Source organism: Maylandia zebra, linkage group LG6, assembly GCF_041146795.1.
Source record: "Maylandia zebra isolate NMK-2024a linkage group LG6, Mzebra_GT3a, whole genome shotgun sequence".
Taxonomy (NCBI): Eukaryota; Metazoa; Chordata; class Actinopteri; order Cichliformes; family Cichlidae; genus Maylandia; species Maylandia zebra.
In genome coordinates this window covers 42,409,407-42,426,605 of record NC_135172.1, presented here as the reverse complement: position 1 = coordinate 42,426,605, position 17,199 = coordinate 42,409,407, and the positions used below count along the sequence as shown (strand labels likewise).

Here is a 17,199-nt window from a genome sequence, read left to right as displayed (position 1 = left end):
GTTACAGTGAATATAGTATAAATTCACAGTATTTAGTGGAACTAACATACAAAATACTTGATTGTTTCTTTAACATATCACAGAGAAAGAATCTGTGTCTGACACTTGCTGACACTCGGTATCATCGCAAGACAAGGATCAGCTTGTTTGAACACTTTGCTGAAGCTACATGAAGTTAAACATTCAAACTCACGCTGCTATATTTTTATGGCTGCAACACTACATCAAATGGAAATACTCTGGATGTTTTGTGCACGTCTCCCTCGTAATTCTGTCTGACAGGCAGTCTCTCTTATCGCCACTGGAATTTCAAATCAGTTCTGTGGTTTGGAATAAAGCTCAACAGCAGAGCTGGGAATCCAGCACAGTAACCGTCAAGCTACTGTTGGATCTTTGCACACAGGTGAAACTGTAAAATGAGGCTTTTTTCTGTGTGTGATTTAAATTGAAGCTTTTGTTACCATTTCACTTTGAAGCTTTGTTGCCATTTAATTTTTGCAGTTCAGTTTCAGGGATCTTACACAATTATTCACACAGAAGCTTTACAATCTTTTTCCTTTTAAATAAAGTAAAAAATCAAAAGAAGAGATGCCATGCACTGAAAACCTCTGATGATTATTCTTGTTTGTGCAGCACGAGTTATGGTGAGCAATTACATTCAGTTTTCTGCAAACTTCAGAAAATTGGTTTCCATCTAGTCTGAGACTTGGCTCAATTACAGAAAATTAAGAGATTCTTCATTTTTGTTTTCATGCTATTAACCGTCAAAATTCTCTCCAAACAAAGATGTGCTTCTGTCCCAGCTTCTGAATTTTTAAGTTGACTGTTGAGACTCTTTTTCAGACATTACATACACCCCATTTCCTAAAAGGCATCTGCAAATATTACATCAGACTACAGTCTGAAATGAGGCTAGTGATTTAAGTTAGGCTACACTTGTAACAAGGCTGGTCGAGGTAATTTGCCGGATAAGACCACCAGCTCCACTGGCAGTGATTAGTGACTTTCATGTGAGGGTTTTTTGATGCCCACAGACATTAAAACCAACCGAGGACATTGCTGTTAAGGCTCGCCAATTAACAGATCTTTCTTTCCCTTTCCTTTTTTTTTCAGGCTGTGAATGTTTCATTAATTCACATTATGAGAACTTTGTGAAAATTGGTTTCACTTATTCCTGCGAACAGAGCTGGGAGCAGCTCAAACCCCCGTATTAAAAACATCAGAAGTATATAGAACCGCGTTCGGTCCCCTTTGACCAATTTGTTGTGTCAGGCTCTGCTCTGCTTGAGGCTTTTCTGAAAATGTCATGAGCTCATGTAGTGTGATAAGCTTACCTCCATAATGAACTCTCGGTCACGCTGTTGAGGTTGAAGTCAAATAGTTTGGTCAGCATCAGAATCACCTACAAAACAAAAAAAAAAGCGTTGCAATTAGTGGCCTATGCAGACTTATTAATCCAGTGAGTGGTGGCGTGTCAAACGGCAGTAGCGTGACACCAACGCTTTGAGGAAGAATACAGTTTGGCAGAAGCCATAAGTCATACCCCCTCCACCAAGTCAGCCTCAGACACTAATTTTTATGTATACTGAAACACAGGTTTTTGTTGTGACTGTATAACATAGACCTGACACAGAAAAAGTCCTGGTGTGTTCTTTCTCTGCCTTCAAAACCAAGTTTACCTGCTGTGCAGCCTGCCTTGAGTTTTGGGTGCATTATGCTAGCAGATGCTAATGTGGACTCGAGCTGATGAGCGTTAGTTAGCTCAGTTCAGACTACAGTGACATCATTTGAGGACAGCTCACTCTTCTGGTGTTTGCTTTCCTAAAGAGCAGGAAAAGGTGGGAGTCTCCACTTCTGCTCAAGAGGTTCAGGAGAGCGAGCAGTGAAAAAAAAGAAACTTTTCTGGGACGTGAATGCAAGCTCTCTGCAGCTTTTCAGAAAATACACATGAATCCGTTTCTTTTCACATAGTGGCTAAAAGCAAATACTCAATCTGACCAGGACGTTTTGCAAACAGCGCTACTGATTTCCATACCTGCTTCTATATTTATTCAAATGGGATTTTGGGACTACCGGCAACACATGTACAGCCAAACACAGCTTTTGCATGTTGTGCTGGTTAGCAGTTTGACTTTATAGGTTGGACGGTGTGCTCAGGAGATTGTGATTGCGATCTTTTCTCACTCACTTCCTGTTGTGCCATTTGTCTCCCGCAGATGTGGCTTGAAATCGGTTTAAATTAGAAGAGGAAAGCAGGGAGTTTCTCCACAGAGCCCATGCTATCTAAACTACTCCAGCCAATAGTATGATTAACTGCTATCACTAAATCACTTTATCAGAGCATTTCCAAAATTAAATCCATCCATCCATTTTCTGCCATTTATCCAGGTTTGGGTCAGAGGAGCAGCAGTCTAATCTCCACCACCTCCTCCAGCTCTCGTGAGATACTGACGCATTCTCAAGTCAGCAGAGAGACATAATCTCTCCAGTGTGTCCTCAGCCTGCCTCATGAGGTCTGCTTGTAGCAGAACTTTTCCGAAACACCTCACCGCCTTTTTTTGCCCTGACTACCTTAACTGGCCCCTTGCAAGCCAGCCTGAGCCCCGACCCCCTTAAGAGGACACTAATTTATAATAATAATGGATTGCATTTATATAGCGCTTTTCGAGACCCTCAAAGCGCTTTACAATTTCTGTCACTTATGACCCTGATCGTCTTTGTTCAGTCACTAGCAGCTGGTAAAGGTTGAATCATAAGTAAATTAAAAGCTCTGTGTTCATGCATAGCTTTGTTTTTCCCACAGCAGGCAGCTAAAATATCAGCATCACTATGTTCATTCTCTTTGTGGAATAACCACAAGACACCTGATCTCCTTCACCTGACGCAGTCACTCATCACCAAGCCAAAGTTGTGACTTGTCTGCAAACCTCATCCTAGCCATCACAAACAGTGAAGCCAACCATAACTAAATTACATTTCTCTAGCGTGTCCTCAGTCTGCTTCATGAGCTCTGCAGACGTCTCGTGTTTCCTGTATTTCCTTATGAACAGAACTGGGAACAAAGGGCAGCCCTGGTGAAATCCAACAGCAAGCGTGCGCAAGAGTCTGACTCCCTGAGCAGCCCTCAGAGCACAGCACACCCCAAGAGACGTGGCCTCCAAGTGCATACAACAAACTCCAGCACGTTATTTGTCCCATCATGGACGATTTGTGAAACACGGGGTGTCGGCGTTGGAAGCGTACATTTAAATGTAATTTAATTTCAACACCACCCATATGTGTGAGCAGCTTCTTCTGCACACGCTGCAGTTGCTTAGCATGATCGTATCTAATTGTTTCAAAGTCATTACTTAATCGCATAAGGCTGATTCTAAACGCCATAAATATTCCTTATTCCGCTCAGACCCCGAAGGTGCCAGCAATGAAGAAAAGTGGGTCAGCTAAAGTCTGGGGGGGAAAACAGATTGTGAGTTTCCGTGCTGCTTTACTTCTTTTACCCTTTGAGCAAAATGTGATGTTTCTGCCTCTGTTTACTTTGTGACTGGAGGTATATTTGAAATGGATAAAACTCAGAAGAGGCAGGAAAATGTTCTCAGGGAGCGCCGCGGTTTCACTTTAATATACTCTGTTTTCTAACAGTTGTGCTGAGTCCTTCCTTTTCCATGCCGTTTCCTTTTGATAAAGCTGTGTATTTTGCCGTTACCTTTCCATTATCAGATAACCCCTATGCATTGTGGGTAACTCAGGGCGCAGCAGTCTAGTTATATGAGGTGGGCGATTCTACCGGTTGTGTATATCTAAATATCTATTCACGTAGTGCATTGTTTGCGACGGCCTGGTTCATCCTTATCTCTGACTTTGCTGTCAGGGATATGTGTTGCTTCCCACTGCACACGCTAACATAAAGAACTTAAATCTGTGTAGTTTATACTTGTTGCCTTTAAGACGTACCACACTGTGCTAGACCAATATCCAGCTGATTCCCCTCGGCCTGACTGCCTTTGATACCTCCGCACTGCCTGTTACGGAGGCAGCAGCTGAACCGCCGAATGACTTGTGTGACTTTGTGAAACAGCTCCACCAGCATGGGGTTCCTGTGAGTACAAGCAGAACAGATGCACCTTGGGTAGCAGAATTACATTGCGAGGTTGGGGCTCCTGTGATCAGGCTTATTAAGTATGCGCTAACATCTGCAGCCCCTGAAACACTCGAAACGTGCGGTGCACTTGGCCGACCCGCAGCTGGCGGGGTTTCGGTGTCGAGGATGTGTTGTGGAAAATAACCGTCAGGACAACAACTAGTAAAAAGGCATTGATTAAGAGCGGTTCAGGAAGTGGCTGGCTGTTTTCAGTGTGGGGAGAATTGGCCCGGGGAATGAATAACCTTAAATGTCCGGACTAGACCTTTGCATGCTAATGACTGACCAAGTCCATTTAGCTGCCCAGCTGGAGGCTGAATTCACAGCCGCGCCACACAGTTTCCTTCTTTCTCTCTACTTGCTCTCTTTATTTCCTTTCGTCTTCACTTCCCAACACTGTTTCTGTGTAGGAGAGGGAGAGAAGGGGGGAGGTGAAGGTGAGGGTAATGATGCAATTATGTTTTTAACATCTCTGAGCCACTTTGCTGCGTGTTTGTGTACGCGCCTGGTTTCTGGGGGAGGTGAAGCAGTTAAGCTTTTACATCCCTAAGTCGTCCCTTGTGACTTGTGTACATGTTTGCGCATGCATATTTGTGTGTGTACATGCTGTGAAAGGTAGAGCTCTGAACTCTGGATGGAGTAGTAGCTCGATGACTTGGCTGCATTAGTTGAAGGGCAGCGTGCGTACAGGCCCTTCTGTCTGCCACATATGGAGACTGTGTGGGCTGCCATCAGCGAGCGGCCCTGTCAGATGGGCTCCCACTGGAAAGTGCATATGCTCCATCACTGCCTGTGCCAATTAGGCCTGTGGGCTTCTCCTACTGTAAATACTACGATGAGGCAAGTCTCTTCTCCATCAAGGCCAGAAGAAACCACCTCTGCACAGACACGCACTAACTTCTGACAGTTTGGAGAAGTGCAGGAGAGCATGAAGGCATCAGAAGGAGATGGGACATAGCTGGTGTTACAGCAGGAATCAATGATTAGGAAAAAGCTTTAAAACAAGCTTCATGCAGGCTTACGCTCACGCCTTTGCAAAATACTGTATCGTATCTCTTACAATGTCGGTGTATATTCGTTTGGACAGGCGGCGGTGTCACAAATGTACAGTATGTGTCCCATACAACGACTGGAATGATGTCCACTGATGAAACAGTTGCTGCCATATGTCAAGAATATACAATAATGTGGCTTCAGGATCACCAGCCATCCCTGCCTGCCCGACTCGAGATAACAAGACAAACAGAAACGGCATTGTTATGGTGGGCGCTAAAGCTAAAGCAGCAAGCTGTAACTTTTGCTCACTGAAACTAAAACAAGAACAACAGCTAAGCTAATGTCACGGGCATGAAGCTGCTCAGCTTGTTCCTGTTGACTGAGCAGAGGTGTTTTGTTCGTTAGGCCACTTAACACTGACCTATGAACCTGTCAAGCATTAACAAGCACCTGGTTCATCAAGGGATGAACCAGTGTTGTGTCTACATGTAACAGACCACTTAGCAAAGAGCCGATTTTGCAGCACCTCATTTGTTCTCATTTCTTTTGTTGAATCTATGCCAAAGAAATGCAACAGTTTGACAGGCACAAAATAGTGTTTTTGCACCAAGAAGGTGATTCCCAGAGTGCTATTAGCCTAAAAACTGGCACATCTCAGTACAGTGTGCAGTGCATCCTGTGTGGACCAAAAATAAACCTATACCCAGGGAACAGTATCTGAAAGCCATATCCTTAAGAAACAGGGAAGAAAATCCAAATATGCAGCTTCAAAATTGTTGTGAGTATGTATGTAGGAGGTCAGCAGAGAGTGTCTGCAGCTATTTGTAAAACAAAGAGCTCTGAAGCTCCTTCAAGAGGCCTGGAAAACTGAAGACTTTTAAAGAAATAACAATAACAATTTGGTGTTGAACAATAAAGGTGTTCGTACCAAATACTGACTTCTCATTAGAACTGTAGAAACTGTGTAGGTTTGCATATATTTCCTCTTTTGTTTCATCAGCATTAGATATCATATAGCACAAAGGGGATCAGACTAAGCAAACAGATGTGTCTGTTTTCAAACGGCATCACTGCAGTTTCCAAGAGGTTACACTTTTACTTCAGCTCAGGGCTGAACGAAAACAAAATAACTCGTTTCTTTGTTTCTTTGGCCACAATCAAACCATCAAAATTTAATTCATCCTTTGCTCAAGTCCCAAAATTGCGATAAACTCGACAAGCTTCCACTGAAGGACAAAGTTCAAAGAAAGAAACGAGTTTGTCTCTCACAGTTGTTCAAGAAGGCCTTCAGACGTACAAAGAAAAAGTCCAACAATATTAGTCATGCAAAGGGAAGCCGTAGCTGGAGGTAAGGATCAGTAACAACTGTGTCTGTGCAAAGCTTTAGGTATTTAAAATATCTCCCTATTATTTCTTTTTAATCAAAAGTATGCCTTTGCTGCTAGCAAACACTGTTATCTCCTATACTGTTTGGTAATTGTCCTTGGATAGAGGAGAGAAAATATCATCATGGATCAGAATTCCCAAACATGCATATACAAACAACAATTACCGTTTCCTGGGGCGTGAGAAGGCAGAATAAACAAATATGAAATGCAGAGCATTAGCACATATTCTGAAGCTTCCAAAAGAAGGAAATGTGCTGCGTTCATGTTCTGCAGGGCATTATGAACTATTTGTTTTTCTCATCTCAGTTTTGTAATCACGTGAGACCAGATTTCTCCAGGGGACAGGGCTTTGTGCACCATTTCATTACTGCGAAAAAAGAAGATTCGAGCAGAAAACATACAAACAAAAGTTTGTTGCCACAGAGATGCATTTAAGTTTCCTTTTAATCTACAAATTAATTCTGCAATGAAGACTCGGGGAGGAAAAACAGCGCAATACACACACGAAAAGATGTAAACAAGTTTTACCTGCCGACATTTGGAGATGCCTCAAACTGTCAGGCTCATGGGGAATCATTGAGTCAGGAACGCGCCTCTCTGTGGATTAGCCTGTCACATCTTCCTTTGGAAAATGCACCACTTGTGCCTATTGCTAATATAAAAGTAAAACATGCCTGGGAAACATAGTTTTCAGCTACTTGTCACAAATCTAAAAATAATGCAGCTTCATCAAGATCAGAATTTATCAAGGCCTGTCTGGCAGCAGTTCCCGGGGAGGATATATGCATATACACACACACACCACTGCATGCTAATGTTCACCAATCGGGGGGTGCTTATCAGTAAATAATCAGTCTTCTGTGGTCTCATTTGACCTGATTTCTCTCCACCATGACACCTAGAAGCTGTAGGAAAGTTGCACCATTAAATTCAAATTTCCTCCTCCTCCTCTTTTTTTTTTTTTTAAGGTATCAGAAAACGTGCATTTTCTATTTTCACTTCCATTGGAGCAGATTATTTTGTGTGTGCTTGTGATGTTTGCAGAGATGTTTATGGAATACTGAGGAAGTCTGCAGCCTGCTGTTTCATTTGTCGCCTCTTTGATCCCCGCAGAACTGTCAGCTTTGTTTCGTTGTTTCTTTTGTGAAGACGATGATGCAGTCTCAGGGTTAACCACTAGTGTTTTCCCTGAAACGTGGCTTTTTGCAGCCTCTAATTGGTTGTTACCCTTCTTTGCAACTTGCACATTTTCTTTCAGCACATCTGATGGATGTTGTGTATGAAAATTATCGCAATTAAGTAGCCAATCTTTCAAGTGTGGAGCTGTTAACGCATTTGAAGACATGAAAGGCTTCAGAAAGATATTAACAGGATACTTGCTGGTAATGAGCATTGCAGTGTTTTAAACTGTCACATTTTGCTGTGAAGTAAGAGGCGAAATAATGCTGCGCTAACGTGTGAGCGATGATTTATCATGCAAAGCCACAATACCCTTACCTTCTCACGTCACATATTCAGCGTATTTGCATCTACACAGCTGCTTTTCTCATCACTCCCATTTGAAACAAGAAATCTTCTCCTAAACCAGGAAACGCAGATTTGGCCAAGTGCTTTTTTATTTTATTTTATTTGAAATGATGATGATGATGACCTATAGAGAGCTTAGCTGGGATTGCTGGTAAGCTGCCAGTGGATGCTGGACTTGGCTGAGGCTGCCCTTTGTTACCAAATCTGTTCATAACTTTTAGTGCAGCCAAGGTTCACTCTTCAGTGACCTCAGGATCACGGCTTTTTTGGGGGGAACAATGTTTTGGGGGGAACAAATTGCTTCAGCTCACACCGGGACAATTTGAAGCGACGTTCGAAGGAGCTGGGACGAATTAACGCCTCCACGTCTGAGGTCATAGTTCACGACCAGACAAGAATGGATTGACCACTTCAAGCTGGGAATTCCCCAAGTGGATGATTTCAAGTATCTTGGGGTCTTTTTCAAATGTAATGGTAGTGTGGAGGAGTGCCGTTTTTCACGTCATGGGGATTTTATACTAGTCTGCTATGGCAAAGAGAGAGCTGGGCAGATTTGATCCGAACACGACAGGAAGGTTCAGGCAAAACTCCTGGTAGTGACCAAAAGAATAGGATCGCAAATACAAGTGGCCTCTTGCTCCAAAGAATGTGTGAGCACTTTGCCAAATGCAAATGTTTAAGCTGCCAGCAGCTGCTGCTCATCTGCAAGCTGCTTTACAACCCACCTCCACCACAGGTTTTATTTACATGCTGTTTCTGGGGTTTGTGTTGTCTCCCTTCCCCTGGCTTTTCCTGTATGTACATAGAAGAGACAGAACCATATCACCAAATATAAACGATTGTAAGTGAAAATATTCTTTTGATGATAACAGTTTTGACTGAACTGTTTTCTTCTTAGCAATCTTACATATATATCATAATCTTATTGCTAAATGGCACACATCTCATATGATATATATCTGTGTGTGTGAAAGCATGGAACAAAACCTGCTCAGTGTTGAATTTGTGTACTTGCACAAGAATTGTGTTACTGCTGATGTTCCTGTGAAGAATGCGCATTTAGTCATTAAATCACTGTTTAGCACTTTGTCATAAAGAGGAGATAACGCCTGACACAATTACTGAAAAGAAATGCACGGATATTCGTCCTGCTGATAACAGACGGCGCATCACTCCACGCACATAACAGGCTCACTGTGCTGAATGGAGAGCCGAACAACAACCTTGCCTCAGTTGAGAGAAACGTCATCTTCCTATGCAGGTCATTTAAACAAACAGAGTGAATATATGAATTTTAATCACAAGTATCACTTCTTGTGTTGCCCTGGGATATTTTTTATATGAAGTAATAAAAAAAATGACTTGATTCATGTAATGCACGAAAGACTATCGACTTTTGGGAAGTTTATGAGAAGCGCTGCAAGCGGTGCCTTGCCCAGAGACAGATGCATTTGTCCCCAAGCGGTATTAATAAAGTACAGTCAGGAGTTTTAATACAACAAAGGCAGAGGTCATGCTGTGAAGAGGCAGCTGGAGCCTGGAAAACACAGTCGTGGAAATCTGTCATGTCATCTCTTTGAAATCTGTTATCATATGTACAGTAGATGGACTATAAACATCACACGAGAGGAACTTTACTGCTGAACGTGATTAATTATTTAAATTGGTGCTGTTAGAAGCACCGCTGTTTGGCTAATTGTTTAATATGCTTATAAAGAAATTTATAACAACTTCATCCCCAGACAAGACACGGTGGCAGCGGCGAGAAAAAAGAACTCGTCAACTTTGTCAAAGGGAATTAGGCTCACTGATTTTGTGTAATTTCATCCCGTTTGGATGCTTTAGGGCTGGGTAGCTGATGCCCAAGGCAATGCTAGATTAAAAGAAGCTCCCTTAGGACCTGCCTGGAGAGCAAACCGATGGTGGTAACTAACAAGCTCATGTTTTCTCCCTTTGTTCACATAATTCAGAATTAAAGATTCCCTGTTCTCATCATTTGCATTTGATTAAAGATGATTAGATAAGCTGTGATAAAAAAAGAGAAAAACACTTCAGTGGCTCCTTTTACCTCCGCTGCAGCTTAATCAACATGGACATCAATGTAGAGCTGACATTGACCCTCTTTTGTTGTAGGCCTTCTTCTCCTGTATCATCAAAGCACCGCATAAATTGCTCTTGCAAATGTTGACATTTTACATTTAATTCATTTGGTGATGCATTTCTTTAAAGAGACACTGACAGTATTTAAAGTGAAGATGGAAAATTAGACGATGATAAGACAAAAGACGATAAGGCTTTTCAGGGAGGAAATTGACACGTCTGTTAAGAGGAATACATCGTAAAGGGATGTAAATTAATCACACTGGTGACCTTGTCTCAACGCTGCCGTAATGAGATGATCAAGCATCGTCCCCTGGGAGTCTGGATGCCTTTTCCCACATGTTAATTGACAGTTGTATCACTGCCCACGCAATTAATAGAAGCATCGAATCATGCAGCACGCAAAGTAATCTACAGATTGCTTTGCTGCAGCAGAACATCAAATGACGTGACGTGTGCGCTGCGGTCGCTGCTTTCAAGAGACGCCAGGAAGGTCAAAAGCAAATATTCAGACTTCACTCGGGCCGAGATACTTTTGGCATTTGATCCGTCTCCTCGTGATACCATTCCTGACCAAGAATTCAACCTAGCCCACACAGGAAGTCATTCAAGGCCAGGCAGTCGAGCCAGCCGGGGCCTTGGCTCCAGTGTGCGTGTACAAGCTGAGGCAGAACCCATGCTGGCTCCCCTAATGCAGGAATAAATCCAAGGACAAATGAGCAAGTTTGGCAGGACTGAAAGTGAGAGCAAAGCAGGCGAATCAGAAGAATTGAGTCATTTCTCTCACTAAGTATCAGCTGTAGATGCTCAGTGGCATCTAACCACAGAATCCATTTGCAGACGATGCAACGAGAACTATTGATCTGAATAGGTGTCATTACCTGCAGGTTAATGTAGAGGACAAGAGTAAACATGATCAATGTCTATCTGCTGTGGCCTGTCTGCTTGGTGTCAATGATGGGCCTACACTGTATCCTCAGCTCGATACGACTGCTTCTTACACTGCTGAGATAAATAGCTCCTAAAATTAGAATCCTTAGGATATATTCGTTACATCAAACTGCATTTTATCTTTTGGATTCAAGATGTGTTCTGGTGCACGCTGGACTAACAGGAAACGCTGTACGCACATACAGGATGTGTGCTGGAGGACAACCGTCATCAAATGCACACATTTATTGTAAAGTAGAATCCTTTTAAATAAGGGTAGAGGCACTCTGAACTCATTGGTGGTGTTGCAAGTGTATCTCTATTCCAAGGTGTCCACATGACACCCGATCCCCCTCTAATTTTGTCTTACACAGAAATAAAATATATAAAACTATATTTCTAATGTCATAGTCATTCGGGTATATTTCGGCATAAAATGTGAAATTTCTTGTCTTGACAGTCATACCCACCAAAACCACTATAAACCACCTCCTCAGTATGCTCAGTGGGATAAGAAAAGGACCTCAGACAGACGGCCATAGTGATCGATGTAGCTATACCAAGTGATGACAAAGTCAAGAAGAATGAAAATGAGAAGCTCCAGAAATATAAAGCGCTGAGCTGGAGCTGGAGAAGCTGTGGAGGGTGAAGGCAACAGTGGTTCCTGTGATAATTGAGGCACTCAGAGCTGTGACTCCCAAACTGGGCGAGTAGCTCCTGCAGATTCTAGGAATGACATCCAAGATCTCTGTCCAGAGGAGACAACAGCAAAGATACTGCACAGAACCCTCGAGCTCCCTCTGATAGACGACCCGAGCTTGAAGGATAAAGACCGTCCGCATATTTAGTCAAGTTAGAAAAACTTATTTGTTAAGGACATCTGTTAAATTAAATTTCTTTAGACTGTATGAGCATATATCACAGTTATGCACAGAATGACCTCAATTATGACATTACAACTAAAATTCCCATAAAAGACCTCCCAACTTGCCGCTGATTAAAAGAAAGAAACCTTTTTATTAACCTGGAGTTTTATCCTCCACAGGCAAAAAAGGCTGTTTTTTCTTCCACTGTGTGTGTGTGTGTGTGTGTGTGTGTGTGTGTGTGTGTGTGTGTGTGTGTGTGTGTGTGTGTGTGTGTGTGTGTGTGTGTGTGTGTGTCTCTGTGTTCACATTCGTTATTCAATGGCCTTCAACTAACATGAGTTTAATGGAGAAGGTCAACTACACTAAAATAAAATAAGAACTACAGGACAGGTGAAACACTTATTCCAAGACAGTTTTTATGAAATAAACAACATTTCATAAACTATTCATGTCATGTTCCTGGGTCTGCTGACCCAGCGTTTTAAGTTTTAGTTTATTTGGATGTTGTTTATGTTTAAGTTCATTAGATTAGCGAAGTTCATTTGGTTATTAGACTCCTATTAGTTTCCCTCACCCTTTGTGTTTCATGCTGCGTGTCTTATGTTATCAAGTTTGTATTATCATGTCTGTCTCATGTTTCCTGTTTTATTTTGAAGGAGTCGTGTGTTCTTTGTTCATTGTATTTAGTTTCACTTCCCTTGTCCTGTCATTAGGCTCATGTCAGTCAGCTGTTCCTCCATGTGTTCCCACTTCCCCTAATCACCTCCTGTGTATTTAAGTCCTCTGTTTTCAGTGTGTGATTGTCAGGTCGTCTGTTGTCCACGCCATGTTTCCTATGCCATGTCATGCTTCCAAGTTTCTTGTCTAGGTTTTTCTTATTGTTTGTTTAGATTTCCCAGTTTAGGTTTGTGTTAATTTTGCTTCAGTTTGCCTTGCCCTTTGTTTGTACCTTTTTGACCAGCCATATTAAACGGCTCGCTTTTTGTTAATATTTCAAGTTCTGTTCCCTGTTCCTTGGAGTCTGCGTTTTGGGTCCTTTTGTCAACCCCTACAGTCTGCCCTCGCCAGACTGTGACAATTCAAGTTTTTTTTTTTTTATAGCACACATACTGTACAAGGTTTTTTATGACAAATGTTTGTTATCACTCTCAGAGGAAAAGGACCAAGCACAGGACACAGAGACGAAATAACATTTCTGAAATCTGAAAAAAATGAAAATAAAATAAAATAAAAAAATAAATAAATGGAACCAGGTGAAAGGTCCATGAAAACAGCAACCAGCTAAAGTTTCACAATAACACTGAGAAGTGGCAAATCCAGCACAAGTGAGACAGATCAGGTGGGACATACAGTTCTCAGGGACAAATAACTACCAAAGGAACAAAGTAAGACTGACAGCAGTGTAAGTAACTAATTACCAAATAAAAACAGGAAACTTACTAGAAACCAAAAGCACGACAGTCTGCACATCAGTCATCAAATAAGTAAAAATGATAGCTGTGCTATACTTGCATCTCAAATAATCTCTCTGAAAGAAAAAGTTTCTTATTTTTTTTCCTCTCACACTGTGAATCGCCGCTCTCTGTCACTCTCTGAAGCCTCAGTGCACACTCACCCAATGAAACAGCAGAGAGGGGGAGAAACGGCTTTTGCCAAGCGAGCGAGATGATTTTATGAAGCAGTAAGATGGGCCTACAGTCGGGAAAGTTTTTTTTAGGCCTTTTTGAAAGAGAAATATCTGTAAGGGGATATAAAAAGTGGCTAAATCTAAAGACAAAGTCACTGCTGAGAGAGAGCGATGCCAGGCGTCACAGCAGGGAGGGTTTGGAATTTCTGATTTTAGAAAAAGACAAAAACTTGAACACAAACACAAACCCAAATAGCCAGATATTGCTGTGATGCCTTTATTGCAAAGTTGTGACACAGATGCCATCATTGGGTGGGTCAAACACAGCATGTACTTACAACAGGCTGGACGCAAACAAGGCAAATTCCTATTAAAATGTAGGTCTAAGCAAATGAAATGAGTCAAGATGCAGGAGTGATCGATGGTTGACCTGCTTCTGCCAGCCTCTCTATAGGATTTAATGGCATTCCTAACACCATCCAATTACTTACCATGGTATCATTTGGGTTGCACTGACGCCTGGATGCTGTTGGAAATTTCATACTGGACCTTTTCCAAGTTAATGCATAAATTAATAAGGGGCTGTGGGAAGGGGCCGTGGAGTCTATTGCTGAGGATTGAGGAGTGAACTCTAAAATACAGCTCTGCCATAGAGAGAAATACACTGCAGAGTTGGTGGTAAACCATAACTTTCCCATCTGTTATCTGCAAGTATATTTATTGCTTACTGTGGCTTCCTATAGCCACAAAACAAAGGCTCAGCTCACTTCTGCTTATTATAAAAGAGTAGATTGAACCAGCAGGATTCTCTGTGGTCAGCTAAAACCAGCAGAGGGAGGGAGTCCTCAGGGAAGCCGGCAGTAGATTGAGAAGAGACGAATTACCAACTGGCAGGTGTATAAGTAGCTTTAAGTTTTTATCAATAATGATTTATTGACGAAGAACGAGATCCATAACAAGGGGAACTGACCCTGTAACAGTCATTTAATTTTTAGTAACAAAATAAAGGCCTGAACCGATGAGTTTCGGCGTGGATGTTTTCCACAACACCTAAATGACTCATCAGTGAAATGACTGGAAGCTCTGAATAAGACAGCAAACCTTCTACCTGACTAATATTTGCAGCAGTTGAGCTGTCAATTTCAATTCAGACTTGAAATGAAACTTATCCCGACTAAGATCAAACCACAAAGTGAATCTGTGAAAGGTCACCGTCTAATTTGTCAAACGGTTATAAGCAGATTGATTTGTGGGCTTTGACAGTCGCTGTAAAATCTGCACGTTTTCCTCGCAGTAAATGACATTTTCAGATCTTCACTGTGGTTGGAGAAATGCAAATGGAGGAGCTTTATTGCACTTCACAATGGCGTATTCAGTGAAATGTAATTACTGTTGTGTATCCAGGAGATATTGTGATTAGGAAAGGATGTAAAAGCGCCTAAAGGAGCAAGAGCCCAGCTCAGCATTACAATTCTTTTACTCTTCTCATCATATTTGCCTTATCAGCACTTACATGTAATTTGCCTGATCAGTTTCACTGCCTGCATATTTACCTTCTATAATTAAAAATTGGTTCAGTGCTGGAGGAGGTAATTGCTAGTCATGCGTAAGGCTGCACCATAAATGAGGACGTGTATAAAAGAGCATTTGGAATTCAAATTCAAATTCAAATTTTATTTGTCACGTACACAGTCATACACAGTACGATATGTAGTGAAATGCTTGGACAACTGCTCGTGACCTAAAGAGAACAAAAAAAGGAAAAGGCTATGAATAAGATAGGAAATAAATATGAAAAATTAAAAAGGGTAAATTTAACTAGGAAGGAATAAAATATAAATTAAGGTTAAAAATGAAATAACTGTACAACACAAATTAGAATGAAGGGTAAATTTAACTGGGAAGAATAAGATAAAGATAAATATATAAATTAAAGTTGAAAATAAAATAACTGTACAACAAAATACACAATATAGAACTATATAAGAATGTATGAAGAAATCTAAATATAAATAAATATATACACAAAATTCATTTTCTGATGGTTTCAGAGACAATAGGCAGGAATGCCTTTGAGTGTCAGGTAGAAGAAGCACTAAAATTGTCACGAGATACACAGACAGCAGCCCACATCTCTTGTAAATATGCTACTCGTGGACAACTGGTCAGTTCTAATGCCTCAGCCTCAACCTGAGCTTGGGTCCATACTGAAATGCCAACATCTCAAAGCTTTGCAGAGATTCAAAGAGGTCTGGTGTTGTGCTAATTGGCTGCTGCTTCGCAGGCTCAGGAATTGGTACATCAGCTTCCTGTGCCAGACCTTTAAAGTTGCATTCAAAAACACCCATGGGGCCAGAGGATCATGCAAACGGATACCTTCAAGCCCGGTTACAGAAATAGCTTTTAAATCAATGTCAAAAACATTAACTGCTATCAGCAAACTGGTGCAGACTGAACATGACCCGCCCCAGCAGAAACCAGTCCACAGGAACACAATGACTGCCGGAGGAATAAATCATTCAGTCACCTGGTAAGCCTTTGAAATGTATGTCAAGATATTTTGGTTTTATGTCTGGGAGCTGTCATGTCATTCATGGGTTAGTGACATCTGTGGGTGACATCAACTGTACTGATCCTGTACATCCAGAGCAGTATGACTCTACATGGTAAAGGTTTGTTTTTTTTGATGCCTAAGGCAAATTTTGCTAAAGCTAGATTTATGGTAACTTGGTGTCCATTTGTGCGACTTTTGAGGGGCGCCATTCCACTTCCTGTTATTCCCGTTGTACAGAAACAGGCTGCAATTCAGCCAGCAGGGCTCACCAAATAGTAATCAGTGAATGAAATCTGAATTGAAATTAAATAACACTTACACGGTAATGTATTCTGCCTCAATCCCAATCACACTTGAGATAACTGGAAGTTTAAAGCATAGTTATTTGAAAGAAATTTGCACGAGGTTTTATGTGTTTAAGAGCTGAAGCTGGTTGTGTTGTTTCATGGTGACGCTCTCAGGCTGCTGCTCTTCATTTCACAGCTCAAGTAAAAATGACAGATTCTGTAAAGTGTCTCAGGGTTTTGTGATGTTTCCAGTGCTAACAGAAGGATATTCCACCACAGTACAAAACTGTGAAAAAAAAATCTAAAACATGAAACTAATGTAAGGTTTGATGTCTATCCAAACCATGATGAAAACTGGTACCTATCTAGCGAGCACCCTCCGTGAACCCCGAAGCCCATGAAAGGGAAATTCTTGAATATTTCAAAATTCTGTATCAGTCCTTCAAAACGCCAACAACACTTCACTCAGGTACGCTGTGCTGTGCGTAGGTTCAGAGCTCACTGATGGCTGTTAGACCATCTTTTCAGAGTTCACTGAGAAGAGCAGAAAACACACAAAGCGTGGAAAAGAAGTAGACAATTTTAACAGTTATCTGTATAGCGTGGCATCTGCCTTCTACGTCAGGGACGAAGCTAAAAGAGCCAAACACAGCACAAACAAACAGTAGTAGCTGACATTTTCTATGGTACCAAGCTCAAAATTCATGCAGGGTTTGCCATTTCCTAAGAAGAAAAAAAGGCTGCAGATTAGTGCTCATAGCATGTTAACGCTCCAGCCGCAGTCCA

General features: G+C 41.6%; 1 protein-coding gene across 1 annotated transcript in view; it reads right to left on the bottom strand.

Moving 5' to 3' along the window:
- Positions 1-17,199, bottom strand: part of sorcs1 (sortilin-related VPS10 domain containing receptor 1) — a 193,823-nt gene that overhangs the window by 107,723 nt on the left and 68,901 nt on the right. Inside the window, exon 2 of the mRNA XM_014411966.3 lies at positions 1,335-1,402. Within this exon, the coding sequence (XP_014267452.3) occupies positions 1,335-1,402 (68 nt within the window). The remainder of the gene's footprint in view (positions 1-1,334; positions 1,403-17,199) is intronic.